Below are 16,309 nucleotides of genomic sequence, written 5' to 3' on the forward strand. Positions count from 1 at the left end.
TACGAATCCCAAAAATATATTTATATGTTTATATTTACGAGGTATTTACGCACACAAAAAAAGAAACCACCACACATTTCAAAATTAACAGTCTTTTTTTACCCAAACATGTCCTCTCGTGACATAAAGCCATTCAAATAATAATAATATCAATAATGAATAATTAGCTAAATTAAACCAAGAGGAAGCGATGCTCCCATAACCCTGCCCTCTCAGTCAGACCCTTTAGTCCGTCAGACCCTTTAGTCCGTCAGACCCTTTGGTCCGTCAGACCCTTTAGTCCGTCAGACCCTTTAGTCCGTCAGACCCTTTAGTCAGTCAGACCCTTTAGTCCGTCAGACCCTTTAGTCCGTCAGACCCTTTAGTCCGTCAGACCCTTTAGTCCGGCTCTCTGCGCCGTCTTTCTGTCCATCTCCATAACTAGTCCAAAAGCACCAAGGCCTCCTGGCCACAAGGTGGCGTTGTGCTGCGGTGGCTGGCTGCACGCTACTAATCCTTTCTTCATTCACATCAAGTCCAAGAAACAAAAACTTCACCTCTGCATAAAAAAAACTATTTTAAAAATGAAACCTACCCCCAGTAAGCGTTGGTGAGCAGCAAGCGCTCGTTTCCCCATCCAACCCTGTCTTAAAGTCTCTGGCTGGGATGGGGTCAGTATTGGGGTGATGAGGTGGAAGGTGTCTTTGTGCAAACAAACAAAAACTGAAGATTAAAGTGAAGGAGATCAGAACAAAACAATGGCAGCAAGGAGGCAGGTCTCCTCCTGGCAGGTCTCCTCCTGGCAGGCGATTGGTTTGTTAGTTGTGTTGTTAGGGGCAAACAACATCTGAGAGTGCTCCTGTGGGGTCACGCCAGATAATGCTGCATCGCTGTTTTCGCCCTGAGAGAGACGGAGAGAGTCAGTACACTATCCTACAACATAATGAGCGCGCACGTGTGTGTGTGTCACACCTTTCACAGAGGTTGGGGTCTAAGGCCTGGGTGAGTTTGTGCAGAATGTCTACAAAGCCCAACTCCTTCAGCTTGTCCTGACGCTCCTGGCAGCCTGAGAAGAGAGACACCGACGTAGGAAGGTTAGAGGGGATGATGTTGGAGCCAGAGACAGAGACCAAGTCCAACAATAAAGCATTGAACAATACATAACAACGGAGCTTGTGGAATGTTGAGTGGAATCACAGATGAAAACCAGGGAAGAAATGGAGCGTAAATACATTAGTGTATGTTACAGACCGTGCTTCATCTGCACTGCGGTTCAAATTTGTATTAACTTGATCCACAATCTTTACCACTACATCCACAAAAACCACTAGCCCTTTCCTAGATAACACCCAGGCAGTTCCCCCCAGCATGTAACAACCTGTCATGGCATCGGCCTCACTGTCCTCCTCATTCCAGATCAGGTTGGAGATGCAGAATGTTGCTGCCAGCTGGAGCTTCACATTAGAGTGACCCTGAGAGGACACCACAGAGAACTGTTCTCAGTATTTGGTTTAGATGTGTTAATCATATACAGTACCAGTCAAGTTGACACACCTACTCATTCAAGGGTTTTTCTTTATTTTTTATTATTTTCCACATTGTAGAATAGTGAAGACATCAAAATTATTAAATAACACATATGGAATCATGTAGTAACCAAAAAAGTGTTAAACAAATCACAATATATTTTAGATTCTTCAAAGTAGACACCCTTTGCCTTGATGACAGCTTTGCACACTCTTGGCATTCTCTCAACCAGCTTCATGAGAGTTAGAGTTAACTGCACCTCAGATTGCAGCCAAAATAAATGCTTCACAGAGTTTAACTTCTTATGGATGGTGGCAGTATTGAGTCGCTTGGATGACTGACGTGCCCAGAGTAAACTGCCTCCTACGCGCTCCCAGAAACTAAGATATGCATATTATTAGTAGATTTGGATAGAAAACACTCTGAAGTTTCTAAAACTGTTTGAATGATGTCTGTGAGTATAACAGAACTCATATGGCAGGCAAAAACCTGAGAAAAAATCCAACCAGGAAGTGATTTGTAGTTCTATCTAATCCCTGTTCAAACTACAGTGTCTGTGGGGTCATTTTGCACTTCCTAAGGCTTCCATTGGCTGTCAACAGCCTTTAGAAATGTATTTCATGCGTCTCCTGTTACTGGGCAAAGAATAGGAGCTCAGTTTATCAGTAGACTGCCTGGGAGCAGGGAGTTGTTTACTGCACGTTCACGTTTGGCGCGCCGCTCATTCTTTTTCTTCTGTAATGAATATGTTATTGTCCGGTTGGAATATTATTGACGTTTTATGTTAAAAAGACCCTAAGGATTGATTGTAAACATTGTTTGACATGTTTCTACGAACGGTAATGGAACTATTTGACTTTTTGTCTCTTATTTTACGCACGCGCGTTATGCCTTTGGATAGTGATCTGAATGCACAAACAAAACGGAGGTATTTGGACATAAATATGGAGTATTTCGAACAAAAAGAACATTTATTGTGGAAGTAGGAGTCCTGGTAGTGCATTCCGACCAAGATCAGCAAAGGTAAGGGAATATTTATAATACTAATTCTGAGTTCTGTAGACTCCAGAACTTGGCGAGTAACTGTATAGCTTGCTTTGATGGTTGAGCTCTGTACTCAGAATATTGAAAAATGTGCTTTCGCCGAAAAGCTATTTTAAAATCTGACACAGCGGTAGCATTAAGGAGTAGTATATCTAGAATTCTTTCAATAACTGTTGTAAAGTTTATCAACGTTTATGATGAGTATTTTTGTAAATTGATGTGCTCATTCACCGGAAGTTTTGGTGGGTATACATTTTCTGAACATCACGCGCCAATGTAAAATGGGGTTTATGGATATAAATATGAACTTTATCGAACAAAACATACATGTATTTTGTAACATTGAGTCCTGGGAGTGTCATCTGATGAAGATCATCAAAGGTTAGTAATTGATTTTTTTGTGATGCCTCTGCTTGCTTGGAAAATGGCTGTGTGATTTTTCTTGTTTTGGTGCTGTCCTGACATAATCTAATGTTTTGCTTTCGCCGTAAAGCCTTTTTGAAATCGGACAATGTGGTTAGATTAAGGAGAATCTTATCTTTAAAGTGGTGTATAATACTTGTATGTTTGAGAAATTTTAATTATGAGATTTTTGTTGTTTTGAATTTGCCGCCATGCACTTTCACTGGCTGTCGTCATATCGATCCCGCTAACGGGATCAAGCCATATCAGGTTAAGTAACAGACATCAACTGTTCAGAGGAGACTGCGTAAATCAAGCCTTCATGGTCGAATTGCTGCAAAGAAACCACTACTAAAGGACACCAATAAGAAGAGACTTGCTTGGGCCAAGAAACACAAGCAATGGACATTAGACCGGTGGAAATCTGTCCTTTGGTAGGATGAGTCCAAATTTGAGATTTTTGGTTCCAACCGCTGTGTCTTTGTGAGACGCAGAGTAGGTGAACAGATCTGTGGTTCCCACTGTGAAGCATGGAGGTGGTGTGATGGTGCTTTGCTGGTGACACTGATTTATTCAGAATTCAAGGCACACTAAACCAGCATGGCTACCACAGCATTCTGTAGCGATACGCCATCCCATCTGGTTTGCGCTTAATGGTACTATCATTTGTTTTTCAACAGAACAATGACCCAAAACACCTCCAGGCTGGGTAAGGGCTATTTGACCACCAAGAAGAAGAGTGATGGAGTGCTGCATCAGATAACCTGGCCTCCACAATCACCCGACCTCAACCCAATTGAGATGGTTTGGGATGAGTTGGACCGCAGAGTGAAGGAAAAGCAGCCAACAAGTGCTCAGCATATGTGGGAACTCCTTCAAGACGTTGGAAAAGCATTCCTGGTGACGCTGGGTGAGAGAATACCAAGAATGTGCAAAGCTGTCATCAAGGCAAAGGGTGGCTACTTTGAAGAATCTCAAATCTAAAATATATTTGGATTTGTTTAACACTTTTTGGTTACTACATGATTCCATATGTGTTATTTCATAGTTTTGATGTCTTCACTATTATTCTACAATGTAGAAAATAGTAAAGATCAAGAATAACCCTTGAATGAGTAGGCGTGTCCAAATGTTTGACTGGTACTGTATGTAAAGAGAGACTTGTTCTAAATAAACATTACCCCACGTGGATACATGCAAATATCAAGGTTGGCAAAAGAGAGTTCAGTGAACTTGAGAACAAACCTATATTTTACTATTAAGTATTGCTAGAGTAGCTCATGGAGGGAAGAGACTCTACCATGTAATATTTGATTTTCTGGAGGATGTCGTCATTGGTCATGATGAGTTCCTTGGCTGTGTTGCCATCAGCAATGTTGGCTAGGATGCAGAGTGTCTGAAATACAGAGAGCCGTTAAAGGTCGTGGTTCCCTGCCCAGGCGTGGCTGACGCATGCCAGATCGTACACCACCTAGATTGGTATTTTACGTACCAGCTAACCACATCATATGTTACAGCAATCTGGTGCCCAACGGCACAGTCGATGACTTGGCACGCAATCATTGGTTGATGCATGCAATGTCTGAGCAGGGGAACACGACCACAGTGACACTGGTGTTCTGACCTCCAGGATGTTGAGGGGGTCCTACCTGCTCCTTGACCTACAGTATGTTGAGGGGGTCCTACAGGATGTTGAGGGGGTCCTACCTGCTCCTTGACCTACAGGATGTTGAGGGGGTCCTACCTGCTCCTTGACCTACAGTATGTTGAGGGGGTCCTACAGGATGTTGAGGGGGTCCTACCTGCTCCTTGACCTACAGTATGTTGAGGGGGTCCTACCTGCTCCTTGACCTACAGTATGTTGAGGGGGTCCTACCTGCTCCTTGACCTACAGTATGTTGAGGGGGTCCTACCTGCTCCTTGACCTACAGTATGTTGAGGGGGTCCTACAGGATGTTGAGGGGGTCCTACAGGATGTTGAGGGGGTCCTACCTGCTCCTTGACCTCGATGCTGTGTTCCCCCTCCAGGATCAGAGTGACCGCCTGCATGATCTGCTTCCCATGGGAACTCATGATCTGGTCTATGTGCTGAGAGAGAGAGAGTTTTTGTCTTTAAAGGAATTTGGAGAGCTGTGTCTGTCTGTCTGTCTGTCTGTCTGTCTTACAGGTCGTGTGGAGAGCAGGTTCCGTAGCAGGCCCAAGGTCTTCATCAGGACGTTAGTGTCCGGGTCAGAGAGCAGACGGAAAAGCTGCTCTGTCCCCAAAGCTCTCACAATCTCCCCTTTCACCTTCTGCTCCGCCTGGAACGCCATGTTCTAAACACACAGAATAAAAAGGGTTTAGGTTAGACAGACACCTTCTAAACTAAGGTTGCAAAATGACAGACACCACCAAAGTTCTGGTTGGAAGATTATCAGCTGAAGCGTTCCCTCACTGCTTATTCACTACTGATTCTGAGAATCCTCCAGCCAAGATTGCTAAGAAACCTGGGAAGTTTGGTTATGCAGCCTTTTGTAGAGGTAAAGTGGGAGAGCAGAGCAAGAAAGAGAGGGGGTAAAGTGGGGACTCACCATGAGAGCCCAAATGCCGTTGACCCTCAGGGCTGGATTGTCACTCTGGGTCAGACTGCACAGTAACTCTATCACCCCTGACTCCAGGATAGGCTGCAGACATACACAAAACACACACACCTTCATACACTTTCTCGCACTGGTCAACGACAAATATACAACCTGACAGCTAATATTTAGTCCTAAAAAGTCATGCAAAAATAAATCATATCACAATTTTACTGAGTTGAGTTTGTCGACCAATCATGTAGCGGTCTAGGTAACAGTAGTAGTGTTGTATTGCTGTCTACCACTAGGTAACAGTAGTAGTGTTGTATTGCTGCCTGCCACTAGGTAACAGTAGTAGCGTTGTATTGCTGCCTGCCACTAGGTAACAGTAGTAGTGTTGTATTGCTGCCTGCCACTAGGTAACAGTAGTAGTGTTGTATTGCTGCCTGCCACTAGGTAACAGTAGTAGCGTTGTATTGCTGCCTGCCACTAGGTAACAGTAGTAGTGTTGTATTGCTGCCTACCACTAGGTAACAGTAGTAGTGTTGTATTGCTGCCTACCACTAGGTAACAGTAGTAGTGTTGTATTGCTGCCTGCCACTAGGTAACAGTAGTAGTGTTGTATTGCTGTCTACCACTAGGTAACAGTAGTAGTGTTGTATTGCTGCCTAGGTAACAGTAGTAGTGTTGTATTGCTGCCTAGGTAACAGTAGTAGTGTTGTATTGCTGCCTAGGTAACAGTAGTAGTGTTGTATTGCTGCCTGCCACTAGGTAACAGTAGTAGTGTTGTATTGCTGCCTACCACTAGGTAACAGTAGTAGTGTTGTATTGCTGCCTACCACTAGGTAACAGTAGTAGTGTTGTATTGCTGCCTACCACCAGGCAACAGTAGTAGTGTTGTATTGCTGCCTAGGTAACAGTAGTAGTGTTGTATTGCTGCCTGCCACTAGGTAACAGTAGTAGTGTTGTATTGCTGCCTGCCACTAGGTAACAGTAGTAGTGTTGTATTGCTGCCTACCACTAGGTAACAGTAGTAGTGTTGTATTGCTGCCTGCCACTAGGTAACAGTAGTAGTGTTGTATTGCTGCCTAGGTAACAGTAGTAGTGTTGTATTGCTGTCTACCACTAGGTAACAGTAGTAGTGTTGTATTGCTGCCTACCAATAGGTAACAGTAGTAGTGTTGTATTGCTGCCTGCCACTAGGTAACAGTAGTAGTGTTGTATTGCTGCCTAGGTAACAGTAGTAGTGTTGTATTGCTGTCTACCACTAGGTAACAGTAGTAGTGTTGTATTGCTGCCTACCACTAGGTAACAGTAGTAGTGTTGTATTGCTGCCTACCACTAGGTAACAGTAGTAGTGTTGTATTGCTGCCTGCCACTAGGTAACAGTAGTAGTGTTGTATTGCTGCCTAGGTAACAGTAGTAGTGTTGTATTGCTGTCTACCACTAGGTAACAGTAGTAGTGTTGTATTGCTGCCTAGGTAACAGTAGTAGTGTTGTATTGCTGCCTGCCACTAGGTAACAGTAGTAGTGTTGTATTGCTGCCTACCACTAGGTAACAGTAGTAGTGTTGTATTGCTGCCTACCACTAGGTAACAGTAGTAGTGTTGTATTGCTGCCTGCCACTAGGTAACAGTAGTAGCGTTGTATTGCTGCCTGCCACTAGGTAACAGTAGTAGTGTTGTATTGCTGCCTGCCACTAGGTAACAGTAGTAGTGTTGTATTGCTGCCTACCACTAGGTAACAGTAGTAGTGTTGTATTGCTGCCTACCACTAGGTAACAGTAGTAGTGTTGTATTGCTGCCTCGGTAACAGTAGTAGTGTTGTATTGCTGCCTACCACTAGGTAACAGTAGTAGTGTTGTATTGCTGCCTGCCACTAGGTAACAGTAGTAGTGTTGTATTGCTGCCTGCCACTAGGTAACAGTAGTAGTGTTGTATTGCTGCCTACCACTAGGTAACAGTAGTAGTGTTGTATTGCTGCCTACCACTAGGTAACAGTAGTAGTGTTGTATTGCTGCCTGCCACTAGGTAACAGTAGTAGTGTTGTATTGCTGCCTACCACTAGGTAACAGTAGTAGTGTTGTATTGCTGCCTACCACTAGGTAACAGTAGTAGTGTTGTATTGCTGCCTACCACTAGGTAACAGTAGTAGTGTTGTATTGCTGCCTGCCACTAGGTAACAGTAGTAGTGTTGTATTGCTGTCTACCACTAGGTAACAGTAGTAGTGTTGTATTGCTGCCTCGGTAACAGTAGTAGTGTTGTATTGCTGCCTACCACTAGGTAACAGTAGTAGTGTTGTATTGCTGCCTACCACTAGGTAACAGTAGTAGTGTTGTATTGCTGCCTACCACTAGGTAACAGTAGTAGTGTTGTATTGCTGCCTACCACTAGGTAACAGTAGTAGTGTTGTATTGCTGCCTCGGTAACAGTAGTAGTGTTGTATTGCTGCCTAGGTAACAGTAGTAGTGTTGTATTGCTGCCTGCCACTAGGTAACAGTAGTAGTGTTGTATTGCTGCCTGCCACTAGGTAACAGTAGTAGTGTTGTATTGCTGCCTGCCACTAGGTAACAGTAGTAGTGTTGTATTGCTGCCTACCACTAGGTAACAGTAGTAGTGTTGTATTGCTGTCTACCACTTGGTAACAGTAGTAGTGTTGTATTGCTGCCTACCACTAGGTAACAGTAGTAGTGTTGTATTGCTGCCTACCACTAGGCAACAGTAGTAGTGTTGTATTGCTGCCTCGGTAACAGTAGTAGTGTTGTATTGCTGCCTCGGTAACAGTAGTAGTGTTGTATTGCTGCCTAGGTAACAGTAGTAGTGTTGTATTGCTGCCTACCACTAGGTAACAGTAGTAGTGTTGTATTGCTGCCTACCACTAGGTAACAGTAGTAGTGTTGTATTGCTGCCTACCACTAGGTAACAGTAGTAGTGTTGTATTGCTGCCTGCCACTAGGTAACAGTAGTAGCGTTGTATTGCTGCCTACCACTAGGTAACAGTAGTAGTGTTGTATTGCTGCCTACCACTAGGTAACAGTAGTAGTGTTGTATTGCTGCCTACCACTAGGTAACAGTAGTAGTGTTGTATTGCTGCCTACCACTAGGTAACAGTAGTAGTGTTGTATTGCTGCCAGTCTTACCTCTTTGCTGGGGGAGAACTCCAGCAGCAGGTTGCATAGTGTAGAAGAGCCCATGACCAGCACCTCGTCTGGAGCGTTCTGTAACAACTACACAAACAGAGACAAGAGAACATTCAGTCTTAATAATAGCCCCACATATTGGACATGTCCTTTGCAGCTTACACAAACATGATGAGACTATAAAGAGATGTAGAGGGTAATACTAGAGTACAGACCTTCATAAGGGGTTTCCATACTGCGTGATCATGAAAACTAGTCCTCAACTGCTGGACTGACCGGGACAGACTGTGAAGACACCTGGACACAGAGCGAGACAGAGGAAGAGTCAGATAGATATCTTAGGTACAAGGAGATCTTCATAGGCTAAGATGGAAACAGTTTCAATATACAAATTCTATGACTCTATGGGTCAACTGGACCCTGGACGCTTCCTTGTACGAAATAGTTATTTGGTTTTATAGTGGTAGGGCCTCTATACTACGTTAGGGGTATTTTGTATTTTACACACTACAACCACACATTTTGTGACAGTCAAATTAATAAAGGCATGAAAGGAAAATAAAAATGGGTTGGGGTAATGAAACACAGGTAGGGGTAATGAAACACAGGTAGGGGTAACGAAACACGGGTAGGGGTAATGAAACACGGGTAGGGGTAATGAAACACGGGTAGGGGTAATGAAACACAGGTAGGGGTAATGAAACACGGGTAGGGGTAATGAAACACAGGTAGGGGTAATGAAACACAGGTAGGGGTAATGAAACACAGGTAGGGGTAATGAAACACAGGTAGGGGTAATGAAACACAGGTAGGGGTAATGAAACACAGGTAGGGGTAATGAAACACAGGTAGGGGTAATGAAACACAGGTAGGGGTAATGAAACACAGGTAGGGGTAATGAAACACAGGTAGGGGTAATGAAACACGGGTAGGGGTAATGAAACACAGGTAGGGGTAATGAAACACAGGTAGGGGTAATGAATGAAACACGGGCAGGGGTAATGAATGAAACACGGGTAGGGGTAATGAATGAAACACGGGTAGGGTAATGAATGAAACACGGGTAGGGGGAATGAATGAAACCCGGGTAGGGGTAATGAATGAAACCCGGGTAGGGGTAATGAATGAAACACGGGTAGGGGAAATGAATGAAACACGGGTAGGGGAAATGAATGAAACACGAGTAGGGGTAATGAATGAAACACGGGTAGGGGGAATGAATGAAACACGGGTAGGGATAATGAATGAAACACGGGTAGGGGGAATGAATGAAACACGGGTAGGGGGAATGAATGAAACACGGGTAGGGGAAATGAATGAAACACGGGTAGGGGGAATGAATGAAACACGGGTAGGGTTAATGAAACATGGGTAGGGGGATTGAAACAAAGGTTGGGATAATGAATGAAACACGGGTAGGATTAATGAATGAAACACGGGCAGGGGTAATGAATGAAACACGGGTAGGGTTAATGAATAAAACACGGGCAGGGGTAATGAATGAAACACGGGCAGGGGTAATGAATGAAACACGGGTATGGGTAATGAATGAAACACGGGTAGGGGTAATGAATGAAACACGGGTAGGGAATATGAATGAAACACGGTTGGGGTAATGAAACATGTAGGGGTAATGCATGAAACACAGGTAGGGGTAATGCATGAAACACATTTAGGGGTAATGAATGAAACACTGGTAGGGATAATGAATGAAACACTGTCTAGAGGTAATGAAACATTAAGCGCAGAGAACTGAAAGAATGAATAAATCTTATTGCTGATGTATGTTTTTGTTTACTGTCATTGTTTTGGTGTTTGTTGGTTATTATATGTTTGTTACATTTAGAAATTCAGATATATGTACTATTTGTTTATGATGTTTACCTGAAAAAAATACAATTATATAGTTAGAATGGTCCAGTGTGGCTCAGTTGGTAGAGCATGGTGTTTGCAAGGCCAGGGTTGTGGGTTCGATTCCCACGGGGGACCAGTACGGAAAGAAATGTATGAAATGTATGCATTCACTACTGTAAGTCGCTCTGGATAAGAGCATCTGCTAAATGACTAAAATGTAATGTAAAAATGTAAATAAAAATATTATATATAAACACACACACACGTCAAAAGTTTGGACACACCTACTCATTCAAGGGTTTTTCTTTATTTTTACTATTTTCTACTTTGTAGAATAATAGAAGACATCAAAATTATACATATGGAATCATGGAGTAACGATTCATTGACTACAGCTCAGCGTTCAACACCATAGTACCCTCAAAGCTCATCACTAAGCTAAGGATGGGACTAAACACTAAACACCTCCCTCTGCAACTGGATCCTGGACTTCCTGACGGGCCGCCCCCAGGTGGTGAGGGTAGGTAGCAACACATCTGCCACGCTGATCCTCAACACTGGAGCTCCCCAGGGGTGCGTGCTCAGTCCCCTCCTGTATTCCCTGTTCACCCACGACTGCATGGCCAGGCACGACTCCAACACCATCATTAAGTTTGCAGATGACAACAGTGGCAGGCCTGATCACCGACAACGACGAGACAGCCTATAGGGAGGAGGTCAGAGATCTGGCCGGGTGGTGCCAGAATAACAACCTATCCCTCAATGTAACCAAGACAAAGGAGATGATTGTGGACTACAGGAAAAGGAGGACCGAGCACGCCCCCATTCTCATCGACAGGGCTGTAGTGGAGCGGGTTGAAAGCTTCAAGTTCCTTGGTGTCCATATCAACAACAAACTAGAATGGTCCAAACACACCAAGACAGTCGTGAAGAGGGCACGACAAAACCTATTCCCCCTCAGGAAACTAAAAAGATTTTGCACGGGTCCTGAGATCCTCAAAAGGTTCTACAGCTGCAACATTGAGAGCATCCTGACTGGTTGCATCACTGCCTGGTACGGCAATCGCTCGGCCTCCGACCACAAGGCACTACAGAGGGTAGTGTGTACGGCCCAGTACATCACTGGGGCTAAGCTGCCTGCCATCCAGGACCTCTACACCAGGCGGTGTCAGAGGAAGGCCCTAAAAATGGTCAAAGACCCCAGCCAACCCAGTCATAGACTGTTCTCTCTACTATCGCATGGCAAGTGGTACCGGAGTGCCAAGTCTAGGACAAAAAGGCTTCTCAACAGTTTTTACCCCCAAGCCATAAGACTCCTGAACAGGTAATCAAATGGCTACCCAGACTATTTGCATTGTGTGCCCCTCCCCCCCAACCCCTCTTCTACGCTGCTGCTACTCTCTGTTTATCATATATGCATAGTCACTTTAACTATACATTCATGTACATACTACCTCAATTGGGCCGACCAACCAGTGCTCCTGCACATTGGCTAACCGGGCTGTCTGCATTGTGTCCCACCCACCACCCCCCAACCCCCCTTTTATGCTACTGCCACTCTCTGTTCATCATATATGCATAGTCACTTTAACCATATCTACATGTACATACTACCTCAATCAGCCTGACTAACCGGTGTCTGTATGTAGCCTCGCTACTTTTATAGCCTCTCTACTGTATATAGCCTGTATTTTTACTGTTGTTTTATTTCTTTACCTACCTATTGTTCACCTAATACCTTTTTTGCACTATTGGTTAGAGCCTGTAAGTAAGCATTTCACTGTAAGGTCTACACCTGTTGTATTCGGCACACGTGACAAATAAACTTTGATTTGATGGTTGCTGATAATGGATCTCTGTACGCCTATGTATGTATTCCATTTAAAAAATCTGCCATTTCCAGCTACAATAGTAATTTACAACATTAACAATGTCTACACTGTATTTCTGATCAACTTGATGTTATTTTCATTATTATTTAATTATTCTTATTTTTTAAGTGTGCTTTTCTTTCAGAAACAAGGACATTTCTAAGTGACCCCAAACTTTTGAATGGTGGTGTATATATATATAAAATAGAAGAACAGAATGTGACAGGACACTCAGTGGAGAGCAGAGAAGTAGAGATGTTATGTGTTATCCGCACCTGACGGCTGCTAGCCGCACCTTGATGCTGGATTCTGACAGGCCGCTCACTATCCTGTCCATCATGTTCTCGGTCTCTGTGATCTGAGGAGGGAGAGACAGGAGCGGGGGGTTACGAGGACACACACACACTTCTAAAAGTGGCTGGGTAGGGGTGTGTGTGTGTGTGTGTCCTGTTGAAGTCACCTTCTTGCGGATGTCTTCATCGTTGGAGCCCAGTGAGGCATACAGTTTAAAGGCAGCTTGCCTCAGCTCATGTGCGTGCTTCAGGTCGTGATCCAACTACAGAAAAATAAAAAAGGAAATAAACATTTTTTTTTAGGTAAAAGAGATTTTTGTCTAAATGAAGGACTGTGGTGTTCTTTTCTCACCACAGTTCCAGTGTTTTCTCTGCCTTGTAAGACTGCCTGGCTAGGTTGAATGACTATAGTCCAGTGTCTCACCCTCTTGATGTCAGTGATGGCGCTGACAGAGCTGGGGTATTTGAAGTAGTCAGCCAGCATGGCCACTAGGTGGTCTGTTACACTGGCGATCCTCTGCAGCTCCACATCAGGCTCCATCAGGTAGGCCAGGGTCTCTGCCCCCTCCACACGCTCCTCCAACAACCTCTCCTTACTGCACATCCTCACCAGGCACGGCAGGGTCTACAGACAGGGATGGAATCAGAGTTCTACATACAGGTTGGCACTCGTTGGGATGACTTATGTTCTGGAGGCAGCTCTGCAGGGTGGTCACTAGCTGGCACAGCCACTAAGTCAGAAAATCTGATTTTAACCCTAACCACACTGCTAATCTTGTGCCAAACCCTAAACTTAAATTAAAGCTACGTTTTGTATCCATAAATGCTTTACGCTATAGACAATTTTGACTTTGCATTCTGGCCCATCTAGTGGAAACCGCTCTGCCTCCAGGACAAGATCCATCCCAATAAATGTCCACACACAGACACACACACACACACACACACACACACACACACACACACACACACACACACACACACACACACACACACACACACACACACAGGCAGGGCAGACTATACACACAATAGGCAGCATAGACTCAACACACATATCAGTATTAGAGTCGTTAGATGAGGGCACAATGGTACAAGCAAAATAGTATAATGACCTTTAAAACAATGCACCTGTCATCTGTTCTGATGGCTCCCGCTCGACACATGTATGTTAGACTGGGGGGGACAGAAAGAGAGGGAGAGAGATGAAACCTTTAGCAAGGAAAACACTTGAAACTTAACTTCAGCCCACAGATTCACACCTACTAGCACCTACGTCGACATGGTCAATCGCAGCACACTTAGTTTAATAGTCAAGTGAAACACTCACCACTTGGCTGCTGTGAGCTGCATTTCAATGGGCCGATCCCTTTGCATCATTCTGACAAATACCTGATAGAGCACATCCCCATCAACCAGCACTGAGAACAGAACAGAGAGGAGAACATAGATTTGTATAGTAGCATCATAATACTATATCACCATCTGACAACATGTCTGCTACCATGACAATAACAACGGAATGGCAATAACAGAACACCTCTGACACAGAGTAAACAACACAACTGGAAGCTGTCCCAGTTAGGTCTCAGAGCAGGCAAGAACGAAAGAGCGAGAGAGAGAGAGAGGGAGAAAAAAGTCAGAGCGAGGGAGGCAGGGAGAGAGAAATAAAAGGAAAAAGTAATCTTACCATTCACCAATGTCATGGAGACCTGAGTGTTCTCATAGGCCAGGACTGAGAAGCATTTTAACGCCTGCATACGTACCTGTATGGGATGAGAGAACCAAAGAAAGAGAGGTAGTGAGATGAGAGGGGGGAGAGAGGGAGAGAGAGAGGGTAAGACATGTTAATACATCTAAGGGTGAGAGATGGTTGAACTGAGACAATGGGTGAGTAATAGTTTCAAACAGTACCTTATAGGAGGGAGAGATGAGCATGGGAGCAATGTTCTGGATGGCCCCGTGGTTAAACAGAACCGTCTGATGCTCTGGACTCTACACAACACACACATAACCGAGTCATTCCTCAGACAGACTAATGAACATGTCTTCTACTATACTGTTTTAAATGTGTACTGCTGTACTGACCTGGCAGCAGTGGGAGAAGACCTGGGTGATGTAGTCCTGCGTCCGCGGAGACCGACTCATTAGGGACATCAAGTGGGGAATCACAGTGGGGTCCTGAAGGAGACAGACACTGTTACTGTCCACACGGCTCAGATGAGACAGCATGTTGTAATATTATCTTACACACCTATGGATGTGTATCAGAGAACAAGTGACTAAGACTTACAGTGTAGAGCAGCTGCACTGGGGTGACTGGACTGATGAAGACTGTCCTGAGGCAGCGTAGACAAGCCTCGATGAAGATCAGGTCTGGACATACGAGACCTGCATATACACAGAGAGCATAAGTCACTGATACTTCAAATCAAATCACATTTTATTAGTCACATGCGCCGAATACAACAGGTGTAGGCCTTACAGTGAAATGCTTACTTACAAGCCCCTAACTAACAATGCAGTTAAGAAAAATAAGTGTTAAGCAAAAAAATGGTTTAAGTAATTGAAGAGCAGCAGTAAAATAACAGTAGCGAGGCTATATACAGTGGGTACCAGTACAGAGTCAACATGCGGGGGCACCGGTTAGTTGAGGTAATATGTACATGTAGGTAGAGTTAAAGTGATAATGCATAGACAATAAACAGAGTAGCAGCAGCGTAAAAGAGGGAGGGGGGACAATGCAAATAGTCTGGGTAGCCATTTGATTAGCTGTTCAGAAGTCTATGGCTTGTGGGTAGAAGCTGTTAATTAGCCGTTGGGACCTAAACTTGCAGCTCCGGTACCGCTTGCCGTGCGGTAGCAGAGAGAACAGTCTACGACTAGGATGGCTGGAGTCTGACAATTTTTAAAGCCTTCTGACACCGCCTGGTATAGAGGTCCTGGATAGCAGGAAGCTTGGCCCCAGTGATGTATTGGGCCGTACGCACTACTCTCTGTAGTGCCTTGCAGTCGGAGGCCGAGCAGTTGCCGTACCAGGCAGTGATGCAACCAGTCAGGATGCTCTTGATGGCGCAGCTGTAGAACTTTTTGAGGATCTGAGGACCCATGACAAATCTTTTCAGTCTCCTGAGGGGGAATAGGCTTTGTCGTGCCCTTTTCACGACTGTCTTGGTGTGCTTGGACCATGATAGTTTGCTGGTGATGTAGACTCCAAGGAACTTGAAGCTCTCAACATGCTCCATTACAGCCCCGTCGATGAGAATGGGGGCGTGCTCGGTTCTCCTTTTCCTGTAGTCCACAATCATCTCCTTAGTCTTGATCACGTTGAGGGAGAGGCTGTTGTCCTGGCACCACACTGTGGGTCTAGGGTTTCTGGGATGATGGTGTTGATGTGAGCCATGACCAGTCTTTCAAAGCACATCATGGCTACAGATGTGAGTGCTACAGGTCGGTTGTCATTTAGGCAGGTTACCTTAGTATAATTGGGCACAGAGACTATGGTGGTCTGCTTGAAATATGTAGGTATTACAGACTCAGTCAGGGAGAGGTTGTAAATGTCAGTGAAGACACTTGCCAGTTGGTCAGCGCATGCTTGGAGTACACATCCTGGTAATCCGTCTGGCCCTGCGGCCTTGTGA

General features: G+C 44.6%; 1 protein-coding gene across 5 annotated transcripts in view; it reads right to left on the minus strand.

The window, feature by feature from the left end:
* LOC115155569 (armadillo repeat-containing protein 8) overlaps positions 1–16,309 on the minus strand; it is a 23,241-nt gene continuing 6,932 nt past the window's right edge. For 2 of the 5 annotated variants that reach the window (XM_029702285.1, XM_029702284.1), the window contains 18 exons: positions 14,962–15,059; positions 14,757–14,849; positions 14,583–14,663; positions 14,359–14,434; positions 13,999–14,089; positions 13,784–13,844; positions 13,093–13,293; positions 12,836–12,931; positions 12,651–12,733; positions 8,866–8,947; positions 8,651–8,737; positions 5,523–5,615; positions 5,118–5,267; positions 4,945–5,040; positions 4,253–4,348; positions 1,358–1,451; positions 952–1,045; positions 1–880 (listed from right to left, as the gene is read on the minus strand). In XM_029702285.1, coding sequence (XP_029558145.1) covers positions 847–880; positions 952–1,045; positions 1,358–1,451; positions 4,253–4,348; positions 4,945–5,040; positions 5,118–5,267; positions 5,523–5,615; positions 8,651–8,737; positions 8,866–8,947; positions 12,651–12,733; positions 12,836–12,931; positions 13,093–13,293; positions 13,784–13,844; positions 13,999–14,089; positions 14,359–14,434; positions 14,583–14,663; positions 14,757–14,849; positions 14,962–15,059 — 1,706 coding nt within the window. In that variant the 3' untranslated portion in view covers positions 1–846. The other 3 variants (XM_029702287.1, XR_003868103.1, XM_029702288.1) reach the window with 3 other exon arrangements.

Source organism: Salmo trutta, chromosome 20, assembly GCF_901001165.1.
Source record: "Salmo trutta chromosome 20, fSalTru1.1, whole genome shotgun sequence".
In the NCBI taxonomy this organism is placed as follows: Eukaryota; Metazoa; Chordata; class Actinopteri; order Salmoniformes; family Salmonidae; genus Salmo; species Salmo trutta.